The sequence below is a fragment of the Balaenoptera ricei genome, chromosome 5 (genome assembly GCF_028023285.1).
Source record: "Balaenoptera ricei isolate mBalRic1 chromosome 5, mBalRic1.hap2, whole genome shotgun sequence".
Taxonomy (NCBI): domain Eukaryota; kingdom Metazoa; phylum Chordata; class Mammalia; order Artiodactyla; family Balaenopteridae; genus Balaenoptera; species Balaenoptera ricei.
This window is the reverse complement of record NC_082643.1, coordinates 91,267,838-91,291,673: the sequence shown is the minus strand read 5'-3', so window position 1 is coordinate 91,291,673 and position 23,836 is coordinate 91,267,838. Positions and strand designations below refer to the sequence as shown.

Below are 23,836 nucleotides of genomic sequence, written 5' to 3'. Positions count from 1 at the left end.
GAGACTGAGGTTCAGAGAGGTTAAATATGTGAACTCACATGGTCAATAAGTACCAGCGCAGAGATCTAATTCCAAATCAAATGAGAACTACATGTAAAATTCAGATAGTACAATTTAAAAATGAAATTTGCTGAAGAAGGAAGTGACACTATTTTATTTTTAATTAAGGTGTTTCCTTTAGAAAAGATTCAATACTTCTAAGCCTCCAACTTTCTATAGTCAATAGATCCTTTGGGAAATGGTTGCTGGGTTTTGTTTTGTTTTGTTTTTTAAATAATCTAGCCTCCACCCCCGTGACTCATGATTCTCATTATAAAGTATGCCTTTTCTTGCTGATTTCTGGGCAAGTCAATACTGTTGACTGAATCAAAAAATGGGCAAGTAATTTAATGTTAGTTATCTGTACTTTCAAATTGTATCTGGAGCAGTGATTAGGTAAAATAACATAATGCACTATCAATGATTTATTACAAATTTATTTCATGTAATAAATTATACAATTTAGTTTTATTTATACATAGTCTACACCAAAAATATTTTTGGAAACATCTTTTTCTTTTAGTATAACATACAGGTTAGCAGGCTGACACCAGCTTCAATTCTAATAGCTAAAATCCCCCACAATTATACATTTATATGTATAAATATGAAGAACATAGCCTTTCCTCACATTTCTCTAAAAGTTCAAGTTGATACCACTTGATAAAAACAAGACCATATAAACATTTCCAGATTTTGCTTAAGGTCTTAGATTGAACTGTAGAATATTAGGTGGAAAATTATAAAGATATATTCATTAGCCTTGAACTCATCACCTTACATGTGTATATTACCATAATGGCCAACAAAGAGCATGCAAGTAAAAAGGAAGGCACGAAAGGAAGCAGCGGGTAAGTCTTAGACCTGTACACTGAGCGGCCACAAGAGACAAATAATCAACACAATTTGACAGACAAGGAAAAGAACTGTTCGATGGATTTCTTTATGTTATATGTTAACAGCATATTCAATTGTTTTTATCAGATTATTCAGAGGGTATCAAACTTCTGAAATGATCAAACTTCTGTGTACGCAAACTCAGTTACAAAATAAGGTCAGCCTCATGAATGCAAAACATAACAAAACCATTTAAGGGCTTGGCAGAAATTAGCACATCTTAGACAGTGGGAAAGAAAACCCAACTTTCATATGCACCAAATGTGGATGTATTCAAAAAAATTTCTCTGAGTGTATTATCAATGAGACTCATCAGGGTTTGTCATTGTTGTCAATTGTTGGCTATTTTCCTCTATGAAAGAACACAAGAATTTAACTCACGATGAGCTACTAATTCAATATTAAAGTAACATTGCTGGTTAAAAAAATTATCTGTTTTAATTTTAATTTTACTAAAACGTATCATAGCCATATAGTCTAAAAATAAAAGCACATCCCGTACCTTAGACCTCAATTACAGTTCTTATTATAGTGGTTAGAGAAACAGAACCACAATAGAGGTATGTGCTACAGCAAAACATTAGAAAAAACTTAAAGTTATCATTCTGCATATCAAGTGCCTATTAGCTGAACATAACTGTATTCAATAGTTCATATTCGGTCAACTTGTCAACTAATGCAAAAAGCTAAATAAAAAGATTTATAGTTGAACACAGAGTTCCTAAGGCTAGTATCACATAGAGGGAGAATCTGTCAGCAGAGAACTTAAGAGCCAAATTGAGAATTGGATTCAAAATACCTTTCCCTGCTGTATGTATAATTAGTAATACGTTCGGTGACCTAAAGAATCTTTCATGTTATTCAGTTTTCTTTTCTGGGCAGACTACCACAGCCCAATGACTTTAAAAACCAAACTCCAAAATTCTACCTGATAGTCTTAATAAGGGCAGTTGGATCGTAAAGACAGAAAAGGACATCTTAGTCACTGACTGGAAAAGATATCATCCGTTGCCCCTCTGCCCCAGTACGAGAATAACTGAGGCCAATTATGAGGCTTACCAATCATTGCTAGCAGGTTAAAATAAATAACTGTATGTAAATGCTTTTTTATACTCATATGTGGAGATGAGAGACAGCAAGTCAAAGGACACTGGGGTGGTGGCAAAGGAAAGCCTCAATATGCAGAACCTACAACATCCCTTCAAAAATTCTTGTGACTTCTCCAACCTCAAGGTCAAATTGAAACCAGCAGGAATAGAGCTGGAATTCCAAAACCTCTGAAAAGAAAGGACTAATAATAAAAACTGCAGCTGATTTTTATGCACCAGGAATGAAATGTTATATCTATCATTCACATGTGGGTTCATGTAATTTTTCTTCAATTAGAATTATTATCTATTCAGCAGCTGAAGCCCAAGAACTGCTGATACACTGCAGATGAGAAAACATTTGCTGGTCTCTCGGCTCTGGCCTTTCTTAAACTAAATGATGATCACACAATATAGATCACCCGTTCTATAAAACAATCTTGGCTTACGTGGACGGTACGCTGCACTGCCAGCATCTACATCTGCAACATCACTTCATTCCCTTTCACAGATTCGAGAGGGTCTACAGCAACTCTTCAGCTTTGTTAGTTCTACAATTCAGTCTCAAATTCACATAAAAAAATTATACAATTTTTTAATCCAGGATTTACTCCTTTGAAAGAAGTTATTATAGCTATTTAAAGAACCCAGCCACTTCAAATATCTGAACCCCAAAGACACAATAATTTTAAAGTAATCTTTACAATATTTGTAATTAAGTACTTTATCTCAACACAGCTGACTTCCAAGGTTGTCAAGCCAGTGTCCAAAATATTCTAACTTACCCGTGGGAGTGGCAGCTGTCTGAGCTCACATTTAACATAGTTTACAATGCCAAAACAATAGAGAAAAACACCATCCAGAAAGCAACGTGGCATTCTCTACTGTAGTGTTTTCAAAAGTACGTTCAATGGGATGTCAGTAAGCATTTAATTAAAAAAACGGGTTCCATCTTTAGATAAGGATACATTCAAACTGGAATAGAAGGAATTCTTAGAGACTTTAATATGCCAATAGGCAGGTTTGCAAAGTCCCCAACTTACTTGTCCGTGGAACCTTTTATATCCATGAGCATCTCTTAGGAATAAATGCTCCACAGAGCAAGTCTTCAGAAATACAGCTTTGACATTTTGATGCATTCAGAGGCTTCACTAACTCCTTATGGCTATGAGACATCAGTCTATTTCTTAAAATTAACAACAAACGTAATAGTTATAGCCAGTAAGTCTGGAATTTCAGACTCAGAAAGTAAGCATATGGGCAATGAGAAGGGAATACACCTGTTCTTCATACTCCATCATTTTCACCTCCCCAGCAAAAATATGTTCAGAATCCCCACGTTAACCACTCTTGACGACAGCTGTGCAAAACACCTGAACAAACCAACCAAATATACAGACTCCTTGAAGCAAAACAATGGAATAAAGTTTTTACTTTCCCAAGTGGAAGAATGCACACATGCCATATTAACAATTTATAATTACATATTTAGAAATGGTAACCTCAGTTTTCACTTAAGAATCTATATGCTGTGGAAGCAACCTAAGTGTCCACTGACAGAAGAATGGATAAAGAAGATGTGGCACATATATACAATGGAATATTACTCAATCATAAAAAGAAAGGAAATAGAACTATCTGTAGTGAGGTGGATGGACCTAGAGCCTGTCATACAGAGTGAAGTAAGTCAGAAAGAGAAAAACAAATACTGTATGCTAACACATATATATGGAATCTAAAAAAAAAAAATGGTTCTGATGAACCTAGGGTCAGGATAGGAATAAAGACACAATGTAGAGAATGGACTTGAGGACACAGGGAGGGGGAAGGGTAAGCTGGGACGAAGTGAGAGAGTAGCACTGACATATATACACTACCATATGTAAAATAGATAGCTAGCGGGAAGCAGCTGCATAGCACAGGGAGATCGGCTTGGTGCTTTGTGACCACCTAGAGGGGTGGGATAGGGAGGGTGGGAGGGAGACGCAAGAGGGAGGGGATATGGGGATATATGTATACATACAGCTGATTCACTTTGTGATACAGCAGAAACTAACACAACACTGTAAAGCAATTATACTCCAATAAAGATGTTAAAAAAAAAAAAAGAATCTATATGCTGTGTAGTTGGTAACATTTATAGAGATACCTTCTTTGAAGTACTACTGAATAATTAAAGTTGCTATGGAAAACTTCTCTTTACTGAGGAGTTCTTTTACTTTAGAGCAGTTTTTATCAACCTCAGCACTACTGACATTTTGGGCTGGATAAATCTTTGTTTTGAGAAGTTGTCTTGTCCATTGTAGGATGTTGAACAGCACCCCTGGCCTCCCCTCACTAGATGTCAATAGCATCCTAACTAGGTTTGACAATCAAAAAAGATCCCCAGAGAATTCCCTGGTGGTCCAATGGTTAGGACTCCACGCTTTCACTGCTGAGGGCGAGGGTTCAATCCCTGGTCGAGGAACTAAGATCCCACAAGCTGTGTGCCATGGCCGAAAAAACAAACAAACAAACAAAAAACCCCAAAAAATCTCCAGATGTTACTTGGATATAAGAAGCCAATCATCCCCAGTTGAGATCCATTTCTGCTGAGCAAAAATTAAAGCTTACACCTTGACCTTGACTCTGCTTTCCTGGGAAATGTCCATTTTACAGGCATACTGTGACTTACACACATCAACAAACATCTAATTAGTAGCATTAGCGATCTTTCTAAATTCTGTGTGGTCAGAAACATAAGTAATTTGTGAATGATAGAGAATGGTCAGAAGGAAGCAGTCTACACATTTCAAAGAGAATTAGAGTAATGTGCAATTTTACTATCATTATATTAGTAAGAATTATCTGAATCATAATATTTGGCAAATATTTAACAATTAGAAAAACGCTAATTGCACATTATAACCTGTTAAGGATAATGATTGAGGCAGTCTAAGAACAACAAATGTAACAATTGTCAATGGCTAGCTCAGACCATGTTCTATTCCTTGACCAAATATTCTCCATGAAATTCTCAATTCAGAAATCTCAAGTCTTCTCTTTGAACTGCTAGCTTATACTGTAGCCTCATCACTTTTTTTAAATTATCACAAAGAAACCCTTCACATGTCATCAGGAAGAATCCTGGCATGTGCCAAGAAGTACATTATCTATTTTTAAAGCCATTTCTTCTATATCCACGTCTTCAGTTTTATCATACTTGTCAACTCCAGATACATCACTCTCTTTATTTTGTTCTTTTCCTACTGTCTTTAAACACTTGTCAAGTCTCTTTATGAACAAGTCCACATCCTGTGTCTTCATACCGATGGCTGATGCGGCATTGAGGTAAGCACAAGGGTAATTATTTGTATGTGACATAAAGCCTCTGAAAGTGTAGCCACTCACCGTCTGCAAAGACCCAAGAGGCACAACCCTGAAAGGGAAAAGAATTACCAATTTAGTATGTCTGGTGATGTTAACAGAGTATCACCCATAAACAAAAGAAAGCTGTGTTACTAAGCCTTACACCTACTTAGTAAGAAGTTTAATAACAGCCATAAATCGTAGCCTATGAAAACAGACTGCAGCCTTAAAATAAAATTATACAATGCACTTCACATAGGAAAGTACTACCTGATGCTTACCATTTACTTATCTTCTATTAAAGAGCTACAAGCTCTAGGAATCAAAAACACCTTTACATCTTCAAAAAGGTAAAAAGAGGGCTTCCCTGGCGGCGCAGTGGTTGAGAATCCGCCTGCTAATGCAGGGGACACGGGTTCGAGCCCTGGTCTGGGAAGATCCCACATGCTGTGGAGCAACTGGGCCCGTGAGCCACAACTACTGAGCCTGCGCGTCTGGAGCTTGTGCTCCACAACAAAAGAGGCCGCGACAGTGAGAGGCCCGCGCACCGCGATTAAGAGTGGCCCCCGCTCGCCGCAACTAGAGTAAGCCCTTGCACAGAAACGAAGACCCAACACAGCCAAAAATAAAAATAAATAAAAAGGTAAAAAGAAAGTTATTTCTGTTTTTGTATCAAATACCAGAATCTGACTTCACATATACACACTTTAATGGAATATTTAAGTTTGTAAATCAAACCCCTTTGATTAACTGCCGTGTATCGTCTCAAGTAATCAATGGACTAGAATTACACCTATCTGATCATGTTATGCAATGGAGGGTTTTAAAGCCAGGATCCAGCAGAAATTACATAACTGCTTACAGTGGGTTGATGGTCAGCAATCAGTAATATTCAGCAATGGTACATGCATTTTTAAAGTTTGATTTCACTGTCATACTTGATATAAGCAGATTTCTAACAGTACTTTTTTTAAGAACTTTTTAAATTTTTAATTAAGATCTAAGATTTAATTAAGATTTTTTAATTAAGATCAACCTAAACATAAAGACAAATATGGCAACACTAAAAAGCAAGGCCAAGAAAACCATTTTAGAAGCGTCAAAACTATGCTGCATATAGATATAGCTCATCAAGGTAAAAGGTGAATTAATAGAAGATTTTTTTCCTTTTAAAAAGTTGTTCTTTGATGTGAAATCTCTAACCTCTGGTAGTCAGAGAGAAATTCTTTAGCAGAAGCACGTAAAGAAGAGTACTTAGAGCAAGGTACTTTTCAAGTCATTTTTCTCTGACCTCATCAAACATAAAATGAAAAATGAAATTCATCTTAAGCTATGTACATATAAAAGCAAAAAGTAGATTTTTCAAAGGCAGTACTTAGACAAGAACTGCATAGCGTTTTCAGTTTAGGAAATGGACTTTTCCTTAAAAACATTTTCACTTAAACTTAGTAATGAAGACAACTTATTTCTAACACCATAATGTGACACCACTGAAGATTATCTAACAAAGGAAAATAAAGACAAAAATTTGTACAGAGGGGTAATGAACTTTGTTTTTGTATGTCTATTAAAGCAAACAAAATTCATATCTTTCCTGTGACTATTTCACGTTCCACAGGTGACTGACTGTGTGACAGCCTTACAGATTCTCTACCTCATCATTCTTTTCCTCCACGATGAATTCTCAGGTGCAGTTCAGCACATACTTGGGGGACTTACTGTTAAAGAAAGGTGCTTTATTAGTGTTAATTTTGAAAAGAGAAATAAATCCAATCCTCTTTTAAACATACTTACCTGGCTCCAGAAACCTGTCTGGTAAAAAGCATGGAGCCAAGCTGAGTGACAGCTTTGTCATAGTGTTTATCTAGTGTTTTAAGTGTCATAGCTGAAAAAGAAAAAAGTATTCCAGTAAGCCTTGGTTCACCAGCACAAAACCACTTAAGAAACAAACAATCACGGAGACATCACTTTTTTTATTGTGCTAATAAACATATAACATAAAATTTACCATCTTACCCAATTTTTAGGTATACAGTTCAGTGGTACTAAATACATTCAATCTTGTTACACAACCATCACCACCATCCATCCCCATAACTTTATCTTATAAAACTGACACTCTATACCTATTAAACAACAATTCCCCATTCTCCCCTCCCCCTGGCAACCAGCATTACACTTTCTGTCTATGATTTTTAGTACTCTAAGTACCTCATATAGGTGGAATCATACAGCATTTGTCTTTTTGTGACTGTCTTATTTCATGGAGATATCACTCTTTATTCATTGTCACATGGCACCATTTCACTTTAATGTATTTAATAAATTATAGTAAGGATTCGTTTCCATATCAGATAAAAACATGTTAACATAAAAATGCTCAGAATCAGAAGAGAATTTCCGTATCACCCTTCCAAAAAGTGAATTTTCCAATTATATAAATGGAACAATGACATGGATAATATGACTTACCATACTAGATACTTTACAAATATAATCTCAACCATTTTTAACAACTTTGTATGTGAGGGATCATTATCTCTACTTAGGGAAAAGGAAGTTAGAGGCTAGTACATGGCAGAACTGGGATTCAAATCATACCATATCACCTTCTATAACATCTACATAGATTATAAACCAACAAAGGACTGATTGGGGTGATTTTATTACTATCAGTGGCCAAATGGTTTTCCAAGGAAGCCCATTCCTGAAAAAGGCTTCAATTACAAATTATTATTTCCTTACTTTCCTCAGATATACATGAAATATGAACCATATTATACTATATATATTCACAAATTAAAAGGGGTAATCATGAAGTTTAAAAGTTAGTTAAATGCATAAAAGTCAACATTCTTTTTATCCTGTTTAGTAGCTCTTGTACTACATGACAAAATGAAATGATCATAAACACAGATTTCTCTAACACAGGCATACTCAAGAAAATAAATAATAATAGCATTAAAAATTTTAAGAATATCTTTAATGTTATGGTGTTTTGTTAACTGGTAGAAATTTTAAAATATTTATATAGAATCCTTATCAGTGACCAAGTTATTTTGGTGAGAAGCAAGAGTTAAAAGTATTATTTTCCATATATTCAGTATAACACTTAACATAGATTTGAATTCTTTCTTCAGCGTATAGGTTTTATCTTAGAAATACATTACAGCATTTATAAAGGCTGACTAAACTTTTAAAATTTACAAATTAGCACTGTAATGAAATTAGAAACATCACTGTAACCAGAAAGAATTCATACTCTTCCTAGAAACACCAGCTTCCCACTGGGGATGGTTCAGAAGTACTATTTTTTTCTTAAGAAAAAAAATTACCTAAAGATATGGGATTGTGAGGTGTATGCAACACTCTTTCATTGTAGGCTTCTGACAGCTTCTTTAGTTGGTTGGACAAATATGAAAACATTTCCTGCAACAGCAAAATGTTACATTTAAAGAAAATCAAATAAATACTCACGTGCAACTTGTTAGATTTAATAAAACAACCCTGATTGGTGTACAGTCTATGCTGTAAATTAAGTCATTCATATGCCCTAGGAGTAATTCTTTTCCTTTGCCACAATATAGAAAGATTTAAAGCTGCCAGAATTACCAGAAACCACAGGATTTAAAGGTAAAGAACCAGCACATTTCCTGCTCTGGGGCCATCACATATCTATCACAAATCCTTCCTCTTTTCAGAACCTCCAGGGCTACCACTCTAGTCCAAGCAGCCATCAACCTCTCCCCTGGACTACAGCAATAGATTCTAAATGACTTCTCTGCCTACTTTCCCACCCCTCCAGACAGAGGCCACAGTGGTCTCTCAAAAACATGAATCAGATCATGTTCCTCCCAACAACTTCCTCCTGTTAAGTGTTAAAAAAACCAAACTCTTCATCCACGTGACCCACCCCAGCCAACACACCCAACTCAGTGACAGTCATCCCCTCCGCTCACTACATGCTAGCCACATCAGCCTCCTTTCCAATCCCTGAACATGTCAGAACCTTTGTGCCTGCTTCCCCTGGACTTGGAAAGCTCTTCTCCCAGATGATTCCATGAGTGGTCCCTTTTGTCACAATGTAAGGAGACCTTTCTTTATTACTTCCCTATTAAAGTAGCTCTCCGACTCTGCCCACCCCCAACTCCCAATCTCCCTCCAACACCATTACCTATTTTGGTTCCTTCACTATACTTATCACAGTCTGAAATTTCTCTTTTATTTGCTTAAGTAAATATTGCCTATGACTACCTATTAGAATGGAAAAACTCCTTGAAAGCAGGGACTTTCTATCTTCTTCACCACTGCTTTCCCAACACCAAGAAAAACGTGCCAGACTTTTAGTATGTGCCACACTTAGGAAGAGGCAGTTTAAAAATGTATTTCCTTTAAATATTATAAACTTAAAATTAACAATTCCCTTAACTCAATTAAAAGAATACAGCAACTAAAAACTTGTATTTGCTGTAAATACAAGTTTACAGCAAACTGTAAAATTGTTTCTTGATCCTACTCTGAAAAATAGTGTATACCCAGTAGTAAAAAATAAAAATACATATATTTTACAAGTACAAAATCTCATGTGCACATGTATGTGAGAATTTAATGAAGCTACAAATAAATATTAAGTTGGCAACTGTTTGACCTAAAATTATATTTTCTTCTCCTAGTAAGCACTTTAAAAAGTGTTGAAATGAAAATCTGCCCAAGTGAGTCTGCAGCTGAACAAAACCCATTTGCACTGACCTCCTCCAGCCACAGTCAAAACATATAAACTCTAATGATGCACCAAAGAGCCAAGGGCCAACAGAGTACCCAAGTGGAGACATGAGGAAATGATACTTCAACTTCAAAGGCCACATAAGCGGCTTCAGTTTTCTCTACGGTGAGGGTTGGATAGTCTGATCCCACACTGAGACCCAGAGTAGCTTTTTCATGTCTAAAGTACGTAGTAGATGACTAACTCCATCTTTTGTTAGGTAAAGATTTAAAAAAGAGGAAAATTCTTACCAGGTTTATGAATTATTAATGAGTCTCCTTAAGACCACAAACATTTTTATCCTTGTCAACACAGTATATTTTATATTCTGAACTAAAAAAACTTTAACTAATAGTCATTCTTAAATTTTTAGGATATTTTATAAGATCAATTCTCAGCATGCCAGAATGATGAAATCTTAGATCACTAAAATGTACTGATTCTTTTTATATTCAAAAAGTTAACGCCCACATCTGTCATGCCGAATGAAGCTATAAGTAAACACACTGTTATATGTAATAAGTCTTTCTCTTTTGTCATTAAAAAAAGTGTATAGAAATACTTAAGGATGCATATGTTATCACCATTTGCAGAAACAGAAAAAAGAGTGGGCATCTTTTCTTAGACATATAAAGATTTCCTGGCCCCTCCTTCTTAAAGTAATATCGATGTTCACTTCAGAAGGTGAAACAATAAGAAAATCAAATGAAATTTAAAAATCAAGAGTTTTTCCTGCAACTGAAACAATTCATAATCTTTTAGTACCACACCAGAGTTAATGAAGAGTAGAATTCCTAGGTTTCATTTATATATTTTCATCTACTCTGAAGTAACTAGGTCATAATTTAAATGCTCAGTGTTGGGAATTCCTTGGCAGTCCAGTGGTTAGGACTTGGTACTTTCACTGCCGAAGGCCTGGGTTCAATCTCTGGTCGGAGATCTAAGATCCCACAAGCCGCGTGGCGAGGCCAAAAAGAAAAGAAAATAAATGCTCAGTGTTGTTTAAAAAAGAAAAAAGGAGTCACATATTTTAATTTAGATATTAACTGTTGATTCTTCTTCATTATATTATACACCAAAGTCTTAATCTGCATCTAATTCTCTCTTACTCTCAAATTCATTAACCTCTCATAAGCAGAAACAAATCTGATAGCCAGGAAATGCCTTTTACAGACTCTTACATTTTCCCCCCTAACAACAAAAAAACTTATTTCAATTGTGAGGGCCAATTTAGAATATTATTCTATCTAGTCATGGCTCACAGTAATCACCAATGCGGTTACACTTGTAGAGTGAAAGGAACCTGATGAGTAGTTAATTTGTCCTTAATTTGTACTTAGCTATTTCTCAATAAAAAAAAAAAAAAGAAAGAAATGTTTCCTTAGTAACACCCCTGGAGGGTGCTTTTAAATTTACTAATGTATTTGTGGCTATTAAAAAACAAATTTTCCCAATGTTCAATTTCTAATATTTAACAAATTAGTTCTAACCAGTTCTATCAATGACTTGCTAATGCCACTAGAACTGTAGCTAACATTAGGATAAAAATCTTCAGACTATGAACGTAATACTAACTCAATCACATATCACTAGTATGGGAGTAATTAAACAAAAAAGAATATATTAGTGAGTCAAGTTCACATCCATCTGCAAATATTTTTAGTATCTCTACTCCATATAAAGGCTTATGATAGGTAATCCAATAAGCAAAGCAGTTTACAATATCTTAAAGCTCAATGTACTGAATCCTACAGTATTTCTCATATTAAGGTCCTAAATGCTCTCCCACTGATATCACTACATTTAAAAAATCATTTAAGAGACTGTACCACTATTTCCTACACTAATACTTAGCTAAGCAGTTTTTATCTGATATATCAAAGGTATTCCAGAACCTGCACTATTTTTTGCTACAGTTAGATCTATAACTGACATTTATTATAAAATACTTCCGTAAAGGGAGAAATTTATAAGCACCCCAAGCAAATGTATACAGAAAGATCTTACTTAAAAGAAATGAAATATTATCGATTTTCTATGTCTCTTGTGCTGTATTTAACTTAATTTTAAAAGACTCTTCACTAGAGATAAACTGAACTGTATACCTGAATGCTAATGTCAGCTACATTTCTAGACTAAAAATACAAAACTTTACACCATAATTCAAGATGTTAATGGAAGAGAAGTTGAATTATATTAAGCATTATCTTTCGTACAGTCTTTTGCAAATTGATTTGCAGTTGTGAAGCCCAGCATCTAGCTTATCCCTTCCCAGAACCCAAAGATGTGCATAATTCACTAAATTTTAAAGAAAAAGGTCTTATGCTTATACTGCTTCATATTACAGGATAAGATAAAAGAGAACTTCACATATTATTACAATCTGCCTCATAAGGTGGGTAATACAAAAAAAAGGAAACATAACAAGTAGTCTGGTATTTCATTGATAACATGAAGGATGGATGGACAACGGACTGTTGGTACGTATCCACACACACAGATGTCCTTAAGTGAAGACAACAGTACTAAATGAGGGATGCTGCTATCTATGACTGTGGCCAGGCCACAGTGTCCAGGCATACTCCTTGCATCACAGGCTAAAGCACTGCTTTCAAACTCTTCTGTTGAAGCCCCATATCCAGGCCTGAAATCTGACACTTTTGTTGAGATTCAACTACTCTACTTTTAGGGCTGCAAATCTTCGAAGTTCCCAACTTAGCTTTATTATAGGACATTGTTTGAAGCTGTGTCTTACGTTCTCCAAGTTGCAGCTAACAAAGTCCAGCCACTGGAGCAGCCAGTCCTCTGTCATTCCTCTCCTGCGCTGGTCCAATTCAGCAGATATTTGCAACAATGAATGATTATCTGCCTGCCCTGTTCAGCAAAGCACTCTTCTAAAAGTAAAGCTAAGCAGAATTATAATGATCTTCTCCAGAACCAAATGTGAAGTAAGGATGAACGTCTAAGACTGATCTTTCCTTCTACATAGAGCAACTCAAAGAAATAGTTTCTTCAATTTTCACCCCTTTTCTTAAAGGCCTCTTCAGTTAAACTTCCTGGTCACTTCTCCCCTCAATGAAGCAGATGTGTTGATCAGGAAGGGGCTAAGAGCAAAGAGGTTCAATTCACACCCAGAGTTCCACTCTCTTTGATCCTTTCACCCTTCAAAAAAAAAAACAAGGCTTGAGAAGGAATGGCTTCAAGCTGAGTTCTTGTCTGCCTCTACTGTGAAAAAGATAAACCCTTTTTGGAAGATGCAGAGCTAGATGAAATAAACTCTAAAAATATCATTGTGGTGAATAAGGGCAAGGAATAAAAAAAAAAAAATCCTAAGTTGTCTTTTAACGTTCCTTTTTTAGTAGGCAATAACACCAATAATATAAAGAGGAACTCTCAGTGATGGTATATAAATAGCTCTGGCTGGAGCAAAATAGCTTTGCCTCAGCTTCTCCACAGCTAAACCAATAAACTATCACGATTGAATTTCCACAGTTCAAAAGCAAGTCCATTTAAACAAAAGAGGCCTTTACTTCTGCAACAAATCCAATAAAAAAACAATATTTATGCTACATACATGCAATTATGGTTTATGGAGGACATCCACATTTTTCACCAAAAAGACTTTTCTGTTGAATGAAGTTGTTAAAAAGCAAACTTTATGCTCTTACAATGATAGAGTTCTCAAAATTCTCAAATGAGCATTTTTATACTCTGACAATTACTACTATAGACAGTCTCTGTTCTAAGTAAATTCTATACAAAGAATTTTAAATAAAACCAATGAATACATTAGAGCCTTTGGGGTTTTACACACCTCCACTAGATAAGAATAGAGGTCAGGAGATTATCATTCTGATGGCTCAAATGCTTAGCACACAGCAGGTAAACACTTCCACAACAGTGGATGGGTGACTGGAAGCAGTGGGAAGAGTGGGAAGACAGAAAGTGCAGAGGCTTTAGCATCACCTAGACTTGGGTTTCAATGGCAGTTCTGGCACTTATATGTGATCCTTGGGTAAGTATACTTGTTCTAGCCTCAATTTCATCTGTAAAATGGGGATAATACCTACCTCAGAAACTTGCTCTGAGTAGTACATGAAATGAATAATGAATTCATTATAATGAATATAATGAACCTAGCAGAATTCCCGGCATACAGCAGACATTCATAAAAATATTAGTTTCCTACCCACCTACTTTTCCCTTAGCCTAAAATAGTTTTCAGGTTGAAATAACTAACATTAGCTAGCAGGACTCCTACAGACACATGCTAATACCCTGCAGCTATAATCCCATTCTTGTCCTGTCCCTGTTCATTCCACTCTACACTATCTAGAAATAGGAAAAGAACAAAGTTCTGGATGTTACAAAGCGAGTTACGCTTGACATCTAAAATGGAGTCATCCAATTCATAACACTAAAAACATAAAATATCCCCACAAAATATTTACCCAATGATTCATAAAGGACAAAGTCACAATGAAGAGCAGAGCTGGGCTGCCTACTGGATCCATTCACCAGCTGAGCTACATATTGCTGCAGGCCAGTCTCAAAGAAGGTGGATTTTCATCCTTGCTAAGCAAAATGTACACCTGCATGGGCCTTTGGTATCACCTAAAAGTAGCTGAAAATTTTAAAGTCAAACCCTAAATGTCAATGGTCAGAAGAAGCATGGCATAAAAGAAATTCTTAGATTCCAAAAAGATGACAGAACACCCCTAATATCAACAATTCCAAAATCCTTAGGGGTAAGAAAAGTACTTTTGGAAGAGGAGTATCCACTAGGGAGGAAGCCCTACTCCCAGAAGTACAGTGCCTGTTACATACAACAGGTAATCACCATTTTAACTTACTCCTTTTCACAAGTTTTCAACTATATCCATATGGAGAAATGTCTTTATAAGAACATCCAAGTCACAATGGAAGTCAGTATCAAAATGTTATTTGCTTTCTGCCTAATTTTATAGAAAGATACTTATTCTGTGTAAAACAAGAAAAGACTATACAACAGTGGACCTATGTGTTCCCAAATGCCCTGCATTAGTTCATTCTAAAAACATCTGATGAGCATCTACTATATAAAAAGCAAAGAATAGAGGGATTGATTGGCAAACTCCAAAGTAGGCAGTAATCTACTAGACTACCCAAAATCAAGGACCAAGTTTCACTTCAGACACCTGATGGTAATTTTTCAGGGATGTGCATTCAAACAGTCAGTTTAATTTGCTAATTAAATAAGTTTACTATAAAATTACTCAAGACATATTAGTTTATACAGCAAATATTTAATATTATTAGCTATTATTTACAGTTTCAATTCAAGAAGAACAAAAACAGGAAAAACTAAATAGTATGTTTATTTGATATTATAATAACAGCATATAAAAATTTTAAAAATTTGTATCTATATAATAAAGTATCATTTTAAAATGTCTAACTTAAAACTCTGTGCAATGGTTTTATTGTTTGAGCTACAACATATTCTATTTATTTAGTTTAAAAATGAAACTTTAGCCAAATCTGCAGACTGATCAATATAAGGTAAAAAGTAGCTACAGTATAAGAAAAGTTTATAACTATGACAACTAAAACTACCAGAAATAAATAGAAAACAAGTTATATTTTCAAGCTTTGATTTTTGCGGTATTTGTGCAGTTCATCTCAAACGCCATGAAATATTATCTATGTATAAGTATTAAAATGCTATGATATTATATATTTCCTCTCCAAGTTTCCGTTATAGATACAAGTGACCTGTGTGCCCCAAAATAATGGGTTTTAAACTTGGGTGTGCATCAGATTTATCAGGGAAGTTTGGTTAAAATGCAGTGTCTAAGCCCCACTCCAGACCTACTGAATCTGAACTTACCCTAAAGGAAAGCGATCTAAATCACAAAATCTCCAATAATTGCACAATACTTTGCTTTCCAGACTCAGTCTAAAATACCCTTTAAGAATTCTACAGTTATGCTAGTCATCAATTCTAGCCTACAATTAAACCATGGGGGCCACTTAATAAGTGCACGAGTTGCATTTTCATAGAATAGACGTCACTTCTTCTGGTGACACTTGACCCTGTGAGAGCTGGGCTAGGTGCCCCAGCTGGGTTAGGTGATATATGCTCTCAAATACTCTGCTTGTTCTTTCATAACTCTCATCAGACTTGTAATTATTTATTTAATATGTAGACTTCCCCGACTATAATTTCCTTAAGGGTAACGACTATGTCAGTCTTGTTTGTAAATTTAACCTTAGGGCCTATGCATAAACATTTCTTTGCTTGAATGAATGAATGAGCAGGGGCCAATGCTGCTCAGGTAATGTGGGACCAGAGCACAAAGGATCATGATGGATCATAATGGGAGGCTAAGGAGTTTGGATTTTGCCTTACAGGCAACCAAAACCCAAAGCGGAATAACTTGAAGAAAGGTGCATTTTTAGAATATATATATATTTTTTTTTTTGGTCACACTGAGCGGCTTGTGGGATCTTAGTTCCCTGACCTGGGATTGAACCCGCGCCCTCGGCAGTGAAAGCGCACAGTCTTAACCACTGAACCAAAAGGGACTTCCCCATTTTTAGAATATAATCTGGCACTGCTCTACAGCATGACAAATTAGAGTAGACCAAGACTGGGGATCAGGAGAAGAGTTAGTAAGTTCTTGTAACCATCCAGGTGCGATATGGTAAGGGCTTTAGTTAGGGAGTCGTGGCAGGGACAATGGAAAAGAAGAAATGAATGTTTGAAACATTATGAAGGGTATAAGAGGAATCGAAAGTATCAGCATTAGACAAACTATTATATACAGAATGGATAAACAACAAGGTCCTATTGTATAGCACAAGGAACTATATTCAATATCCTGTAATAAACCATAATGGAAAAAAATATGAAAAAGAATATAATATATGTGTAACTGAATCACTCTGCTGTACATCAGAAACTAATATAACATTGTAAGTTAACTATACTTCAATGAAAAAAAAAAAGAAGTATCAGCATTAGAAATCTAGTTTAAAACGAAAGAGGTAATTTATTGGTCATCTAACAGCCAGTTCTACAAGCAGGTAAGGCTGGATCCAGAGACTCAAATGACTCTCAGTTCTGTTATCCCTCTTATGTTCTCTACTCTAAAGAAGGCTTTCTTGGCATGGCTAGAAATTTGGCTGCTGAGAGTCATAAGATTACATCCTTACAGTTTACTATCTGCAAAGCAACATACACAACATCTCTAAATGAACTATCAAATCTGCTGGAAGGACTCTATCTCCACATGTCCACCTGCGAACGAGGCTAGCCAGATCACACGTCCACCCCTAAGAAAGAGGAGAAGGGACCCTGTGACTGACAGTCTCACCAGGACCACCTGGAGTCAGAGAGGGAGTTCCCCAGCAACATTGGTTCTGCACAAGCAAACAGTGTATATCTAAAATACAACTGAGCTTTTTTGGCCAAAGCAGCTAAATGTATTATTGTTTTTGCATCCTCTGGATATTAGTAGACCTAGGTCTTCAGATTTATAGCTATTTAAAGTAGCTACATTGCTACCAAACTAGATTATTTACCTGTATTAAAAAAAAAAAAGTACAGTTTGGAGGTTTTAAGATAGAGGATCAGAAGCCCAACTGCCTAGATTTAAATCCATGTCCCACAATTTACCTCATACATATTACTTCTCTGTCAAATGAGGATAACACTTCACAGGGCTGCTGTGAGGATTAAATGAATACATGACAAAGTGCTTCAGGGAGAGCCTGCCACATGGTAAGTGCTCAGTATTAGGGGTTATAACTTCATATATATACATAAGTGTATTTACACATATATGGTATCTGCTAGATAACATAAGCCCTGCATTGGAAGACTATGTTAAGAATGATTTTACATGAAACTTTTCTACCCAGTAGTCAAACCTTAGTGCTCACTCTACCTGACCTATCAGTGGCACTGGGCAATCACACTTCCCTCCTTGATACACTTCCTTCACTTGGCTTCTAGGACTCCACACTCTTGCTTTCCCTCCTTTTCAGTCTCCTTTTCTGGTCTCTTTCCTTCTCCCAGACCTCTTAATGTTGGAGTGCCCCAGAGCTCAGTCCTTGCACTTCTTTTCTGTTTAGACTCATTCTCTTAAAATCTCAGCTAATCTCTTCGCCAATTAACTCCCCCAATTTTTTATGTCCAGCTCAGCTCTCTCTCTTAACACTAGACTTGTATCGCGCTCCATACCTACATCTCTACCTAGATGTCAGAGGACATCCTGATTTCAGCTTTGTCTGAAACTGAACTCTTGGCCTTCCCCTCCAACCCACGGGCTTCCCCATCTCAGTTAATGGCTCCTCTATTCTTACAACTGATCAGGTCAAAAATCTCAGAATTATTCTTGATGTCTCTCTTTCACTCACAATACATTCATCTGGAATTTCTGTTGGCTCAATCTTCAAAAGAGAGCTAGAATCCGACCACTTCCATCATCTCCACTGGCACCATCTAGATCCAAGTCAACATCACTTCTTGATTTCTGCAAAAGCTCAACTTCTACCCTTGCCCCCCTAATTTGTTCTCAACACGACAACCAGAGCGATCCTTCGACATACAAATCAGGTCACGTTACTCCTCTATTCAAAACCCTCCAATGGTTCTCTATCTCACTCAGAATATGAGGCAAAGACCTTATATGGCCTAGAAAGCCCTACATGACGGGCCCCACCCCCATTACCATCCTGACCTCAACTCTCACAACTCTCCTTGATCACGCTGCTCCAACCATACTGGCCTCTTCTCTGCTTCTCAAACACACTGACTCGGCCCTGATTCCTGGTGCTGGCTTTTTGCCTGAAACACTCTTCTCCATCATACATGTATACTCCCTCAAACTTCTTCAAGCCAACCCAAATGTCACGTTCTCAACGAGGCCTGCACTAACCACTGCATTTAAAGAATCAATTCTCACCACTTTCCCACACACATCATCCCCAATCCCCCCTTGTTTTACTCTATTCTTTTCTTCCATAGCGCTTTCAGCTTTATAATTTATGTATTAAACATTTATATTTTTTGTGAATATAAATAAACATTTATGTTTTTGTGATTTGTTATGTGATTTGCTGGTGTCCTCCATATGAAATGCAAGCTCCACAAGAGCGGGTATCTTTGTCTGTTTTATTGATTGCTCTATCAATATTATGTGCCTGACACATAACAGATGCTCAACAGATATTTAGTAAATTAAGTATTTACTCAATGAAACCTATCCTACACTCAACTTTATCTACTTTGAGTTTCAAAGAAACACTAGTCCATACTGTAGACCATGCTATTTTAAATGGGCTTGTCATTGTTCAGATGGGGGGTGGGAGGGGTCAAGACAGCCTAATGGGGGCGGAAATGGATAGGTGGTACCATGAAACTGAAGAGACCATCATCTTAAAAATTTCAAACTTAAAAAAGTTTGATTTATAAATTACCCATATGATTTGTGCTGGATTACTAAATTACAGGCCAATTCCCATGATTACAATGCTCAAGGCCCAGAAAGTAGCTGTTTTATTTCAGGAAATATTCTATAATCTTTTAGAACTAGAAGTGGCCTGAGATAGCAATTGTTTCTTTCACAAGTAATGAAACAAAATCTGTGAGTTCAAGAACCTTTTCCATAGTGAAACAACTAGTGACAGGAGAGCTAAGACCCACTGACATCGGATACAACTCAACTCTCATACAGAGAGATGACGGTTTTCTGCATCTATAAACAGTCTTCATCTGTCATACGGAGAAGGGCCCTTGAAAGATTCTGCTGAGGTTTTCTCCTGGTCAGAACAAGATGATTACTTCTTGGAGTTTATCAAACTGGAGTGTTAGTCTAATCATTTAAAATTTCTTTTCAGGCATAATTTACATATAGTACAATTTCAGGTGTCCACTTTTATGGATTTTGACAAACATACAGTCATGAAACTACTCCCACTATCAAGATACAAAACATTTCACTACCATTAATAGCCCCCTCCCCCAGCCCAAGCCTCTAGCATCCAGTGATCTTTTCTCTGTCCTGATATTTTTTTGCCTTTTCCAGGATGGCATATAAATAAAACCATACAATATGTAGCCTTTCAAGCCTGGCTTATTTCATTTAGCATAATGCATCTGAAAGTTGTTATGGTATTGCATATATCAGTAGTTTGTGTTCCTTTTTATTGCTGAGTATGTACGTACCACAGTTTGTTTATACCCCAGATGATGGACATTTGAGTTGTTTCCAGGTTTTGGCAATTATGAATAAAATCACCATGAACATTCACATAAAGGTTTTTGTACAGATACAAATTTTCATTTCTCTTGAGTAAACAGCTAAGAGTGGGACAGCTAGTTTATGTGGTAAGTAAATGTTTATAAGAAACTGCCGGTGGGAGGGAGGTAGATTCAGGAGGGAGGAGATATGGGAACGTGTGTATATGTGTAGCTGATTCACTTTGTTATAAAGCAGAAACTAACACACCATTGTGAAGCAATTATACTTCAATAAAGATGTTTATAAAAAAAAAAAAAAAGAAAAAGGGCCAATTAAAAAAAAAAAAAAAAAACTGCCAAAGTGTTTTCCAAAGTTGCTGTACCATTTTGCATTCCTATCAGCAACATCTGAGAGTTCTACTTGCTTGAGATCCTTGCCAGTGTTGTCTGTTTTTATTGTTTGTTTGTTTGTTTGTTTAATATTAGTCCTTCTCCTAGGTGTGTAGTGGTATCTCACTGTGGTTTTAATCTGCATTCCCCTAATGACTGAGGTTGAGCATCTTTTCCTATATCACGTAAATCTTAAGAGATGTCCTAACAATGGAAAGTAAATAATTACTTTCCTATGCGTTGAATTAGTGGGGAGAAAGGGACTAGGGTAAAACAGGGCACAGAAAATGTTAAACTTCTGTTACATATTCATAAGGCTGTTGAGAGGATCCATCAGATGACGTACATGAAAATACTTTAAAATATGTAAATTACTATTATAAATCTAAGGGACTGTAATTGCTACTAAGTGTTAGAAAGTTATACAGACACAAAAACTGCACCAGGGGCCTCTAGCTCTCCCAGATGGGAGATGAATACAACACCTTAGTCTGACCTGCCCTACCAACATTGTCTCTGTCTACAATTTTGGAGTTGTCCCTGAATTAAGCTAGTTTTTACTGCTGGAGACAAAGTCCAATTTTTAAGCACAAATGTCACTTTTCTTTTCATAACCAACATAATCAATGAGTTCATCAGCATTCCAATAATGCCAAGGGATGGATTTATTATTTTAGAATGAGAAGCTGGCCAACATCTGACCTGGTTCTTCCTCCTGCAACTGACACGTCACAACTAAACAAATCTTCAGGCTTCCAAAACTAAACAGAAAAAATTTGTCCATTTGTCTTTTAAGAGCCTCTACCTATAAGTGATAAATGAATTAAATTTTACCCAAATAATAAGAATCCCTGATGCAGGAGTTTCTTAAGACAAAAACAAACACAAAAGCAAAAATCACTTTTCCAAGATTCCTCAGGATATCTGAATAGACAGGATAACAATGATTAATTGAAAACCACATAGGGAGGGTCCAGATCAAAGTAAATCCCCTAGGACTTTGCTAGGTATCTACATCCCAATGTGATAAACCAATAGACAAAAACACCAATTCTTTGGAGTACTGTTTTAGTCAACAGTATTGTTTACACCTAACAGGAAAGCTTACCTTTCTTTCTTTTAATAGCTTCTTGTAGCCATTCGATCCAAGTGATAATAAAGTAATAAGGACATCTAAAGTAGGTGAAGCTGAAGCTCTTCCTGAAATAAGGATGATAAGTTACATTCAGAAGGGGAAAAAAGCTTTGTAAATTAAGATTTATTACAGTAGCCTATGTACAAATGGATTTTTGTTTGTTAGTTACTTTTTCTGAAGAGCAACTGATTTATTTACCTGGATACATCTTGCTGATTTCCTGAATGAAGGAATCATTAAAGCCAGCAATTATAGCGCCACCTACTGGAACCATAAAATTTTTGTCCAAGCTCTGAACGAAAGCGTCTATTCTACCAACCCGAGCCCCCTAGAATGGAATAAGATGTAGTATTACATATTAGTTTCTAGAAGAAGAGACAGCAACTGCTATTAATAAATACCATTAAAACAATGCAGAAATAAAAAACAGATGAAAGATTTTTATTTTCTTTGTACCGATGCCAGTAAAATATTTTTAAGCATTAAACTGAGTTTTTAAATGCTGCTCCTTATATGTGGAAGAGCACTTTATAGTTACAAGCTGCTTTCACACATAAATCATTTAATCTTCACACCAAGCCTGTGAGGAAGGCAGAGTTTCAGCATCAGTTCAGGTGGGAACTACACTGAAACAGAACTTTTCACCTTAAAATTGGGTAAGAGAGAGTGAATTCCTCCCATGCCTCTCATCTGTGATCTTCTATTTGACAATAAACAACAACAGTGGGTCCTACAACTATTAAGTAATTTTAAACACCCTCTGTGAGTTCAAGAGTGGTCACCATAATCTAATGGACTGTAGCCACCCATGCTGCCAATCAGTAAGTTATACATTAAGTGCCTCTCTTTGATGCTTGGATAATCTACTAACCTGCGTGACCACTTTAAGCAACAAGCTCTGCTCCTACCACCACTTGGATAATAAAGGAGAAAAGAAAAATTTTATTTTTAACTTCAACTAATGGAATTTTTTTGGTATACTCTTGGCATAAGAGTTTCTACATAAGAGTTTCTACATAACTTATGTTTCCTAATGTTATAATCTTAGATGATCTCATTCCACTGCAAATGAACTTCAAGTGAAAATCTCGTATTCTGGTGAAAAATGGAATACTTGCTAGAAATGTAAAACTAAGTTCTAGTCCCATGAGACATAGTCTATAACCTTCTGCCTAATGTGCTTCAATTTCCTCCTCTTAAAAACTGAGATATTATCTAAATTTCAACTAAGATAGTTTTTTTCTTTATCTGTAGCCACAGATTTTCAATCTGTATTCACAATCTACATTCCTATTAATATTGTAACCATATTTGACCTTCATCCTCCCACTTTATATCCACATCCATAGCTGAGGGAGAATAGAAGGAGCAGATAGAAGAGAACAGAAGTAGCCTAATCTAAGAGGCCAGATCCAGGCAATAGGTAGAAGCAGCAAAAGCAGAAAAGGGAAGGGGCACAGACAACTTTGGAGGCTATCACATGATTGTTTAAATCTTAACCTTCCCCTGTCATTCTCCTTTCTAACTTCCTCATAAACTATGATCAGAGAAAATCTCACCTTATCACAGGAAAACAGAGAGAAGCATATGAGACTAATTGAATAAATAACTGAAAACCATGCAAAGTAGCACATAAAAATAAAGTGGAACAGTCAGAGTTGCCTTTTTATTAACATTTAAGTAGTGCCCAAGGTCTCCTGAGAGAAATCTGAACCTAAATTAGGAGGAGTACTAAGAGAGCAATCAGTGCACCAGACTTTGCTAGAACCCCTTCATCACTAAAACACAGAAAGCATTCAAAGGGTACCAAATTCTGTGGCAAGAAAACAGACAGGCTGGACCCAATCTCAGGAACGGTGTATAGACCTCATTCTCCACACTAAAGTCTGGGGCCATTAATGAGGAGAGAAAAACACCAGAAGGCTGGAAGGGCTTAAACAGAATAGGAA

At 36.2% G+C, this 23,836-nt stretch overlaps 1 protein-coding gene across 2 annotated transcripts in view; it reads right to left on the bottom strand.

Moving 5' to 3' along the window:
* Positions 1 to 492: 492 nt before the first annotated feature.
* SEPSECS (Sep (O-phosphoserine) tRNA:Sec (selenocysteine) tRNA synthase) overlaps positions 493 to 23,836 on the bottom strand; it is a 38,349-nt gene continuing 15,005 nt past the window's right edge. Inside the window, exons 7-12 of one of the 2 annotated variants that reach the window (XM_059923249.1) lie at positions 22,086 to 22,215; positions 21,861 to 21,952; positions 8,708 to 8,801; positions 7,167 to 7,257; positions 7,027 to 7,090; positions 5,359 to 5,442 (exon numbers count right to left, since the gene is read on the bottom strand). In XM_059923249.1, the coding sequence (XP_059779232.1) occupies positions 7,057 to 7,090; positions 7,167 to 7,257; positions 8,708 to 8,801; positions 21,861 to 21,952; positions 22,086 to 22,215 (441 nt within the window). In that variant the 3' untranslated portion in view covers positions 5,359 to 5,442; positions 7,027 to 7,056. Of the gene's footprint in view, positions 5,443 to 7,026; positions 7,091 to 7,166; positions 7,258 to 8,707; positions 8,802 to 21,860; positions 21,953 to 22,085; positions 22,216 to 23,836 lie in introns of both variants that reach the window. The other variant, XM_059923248.1, reaches the window with a different exon arrangement.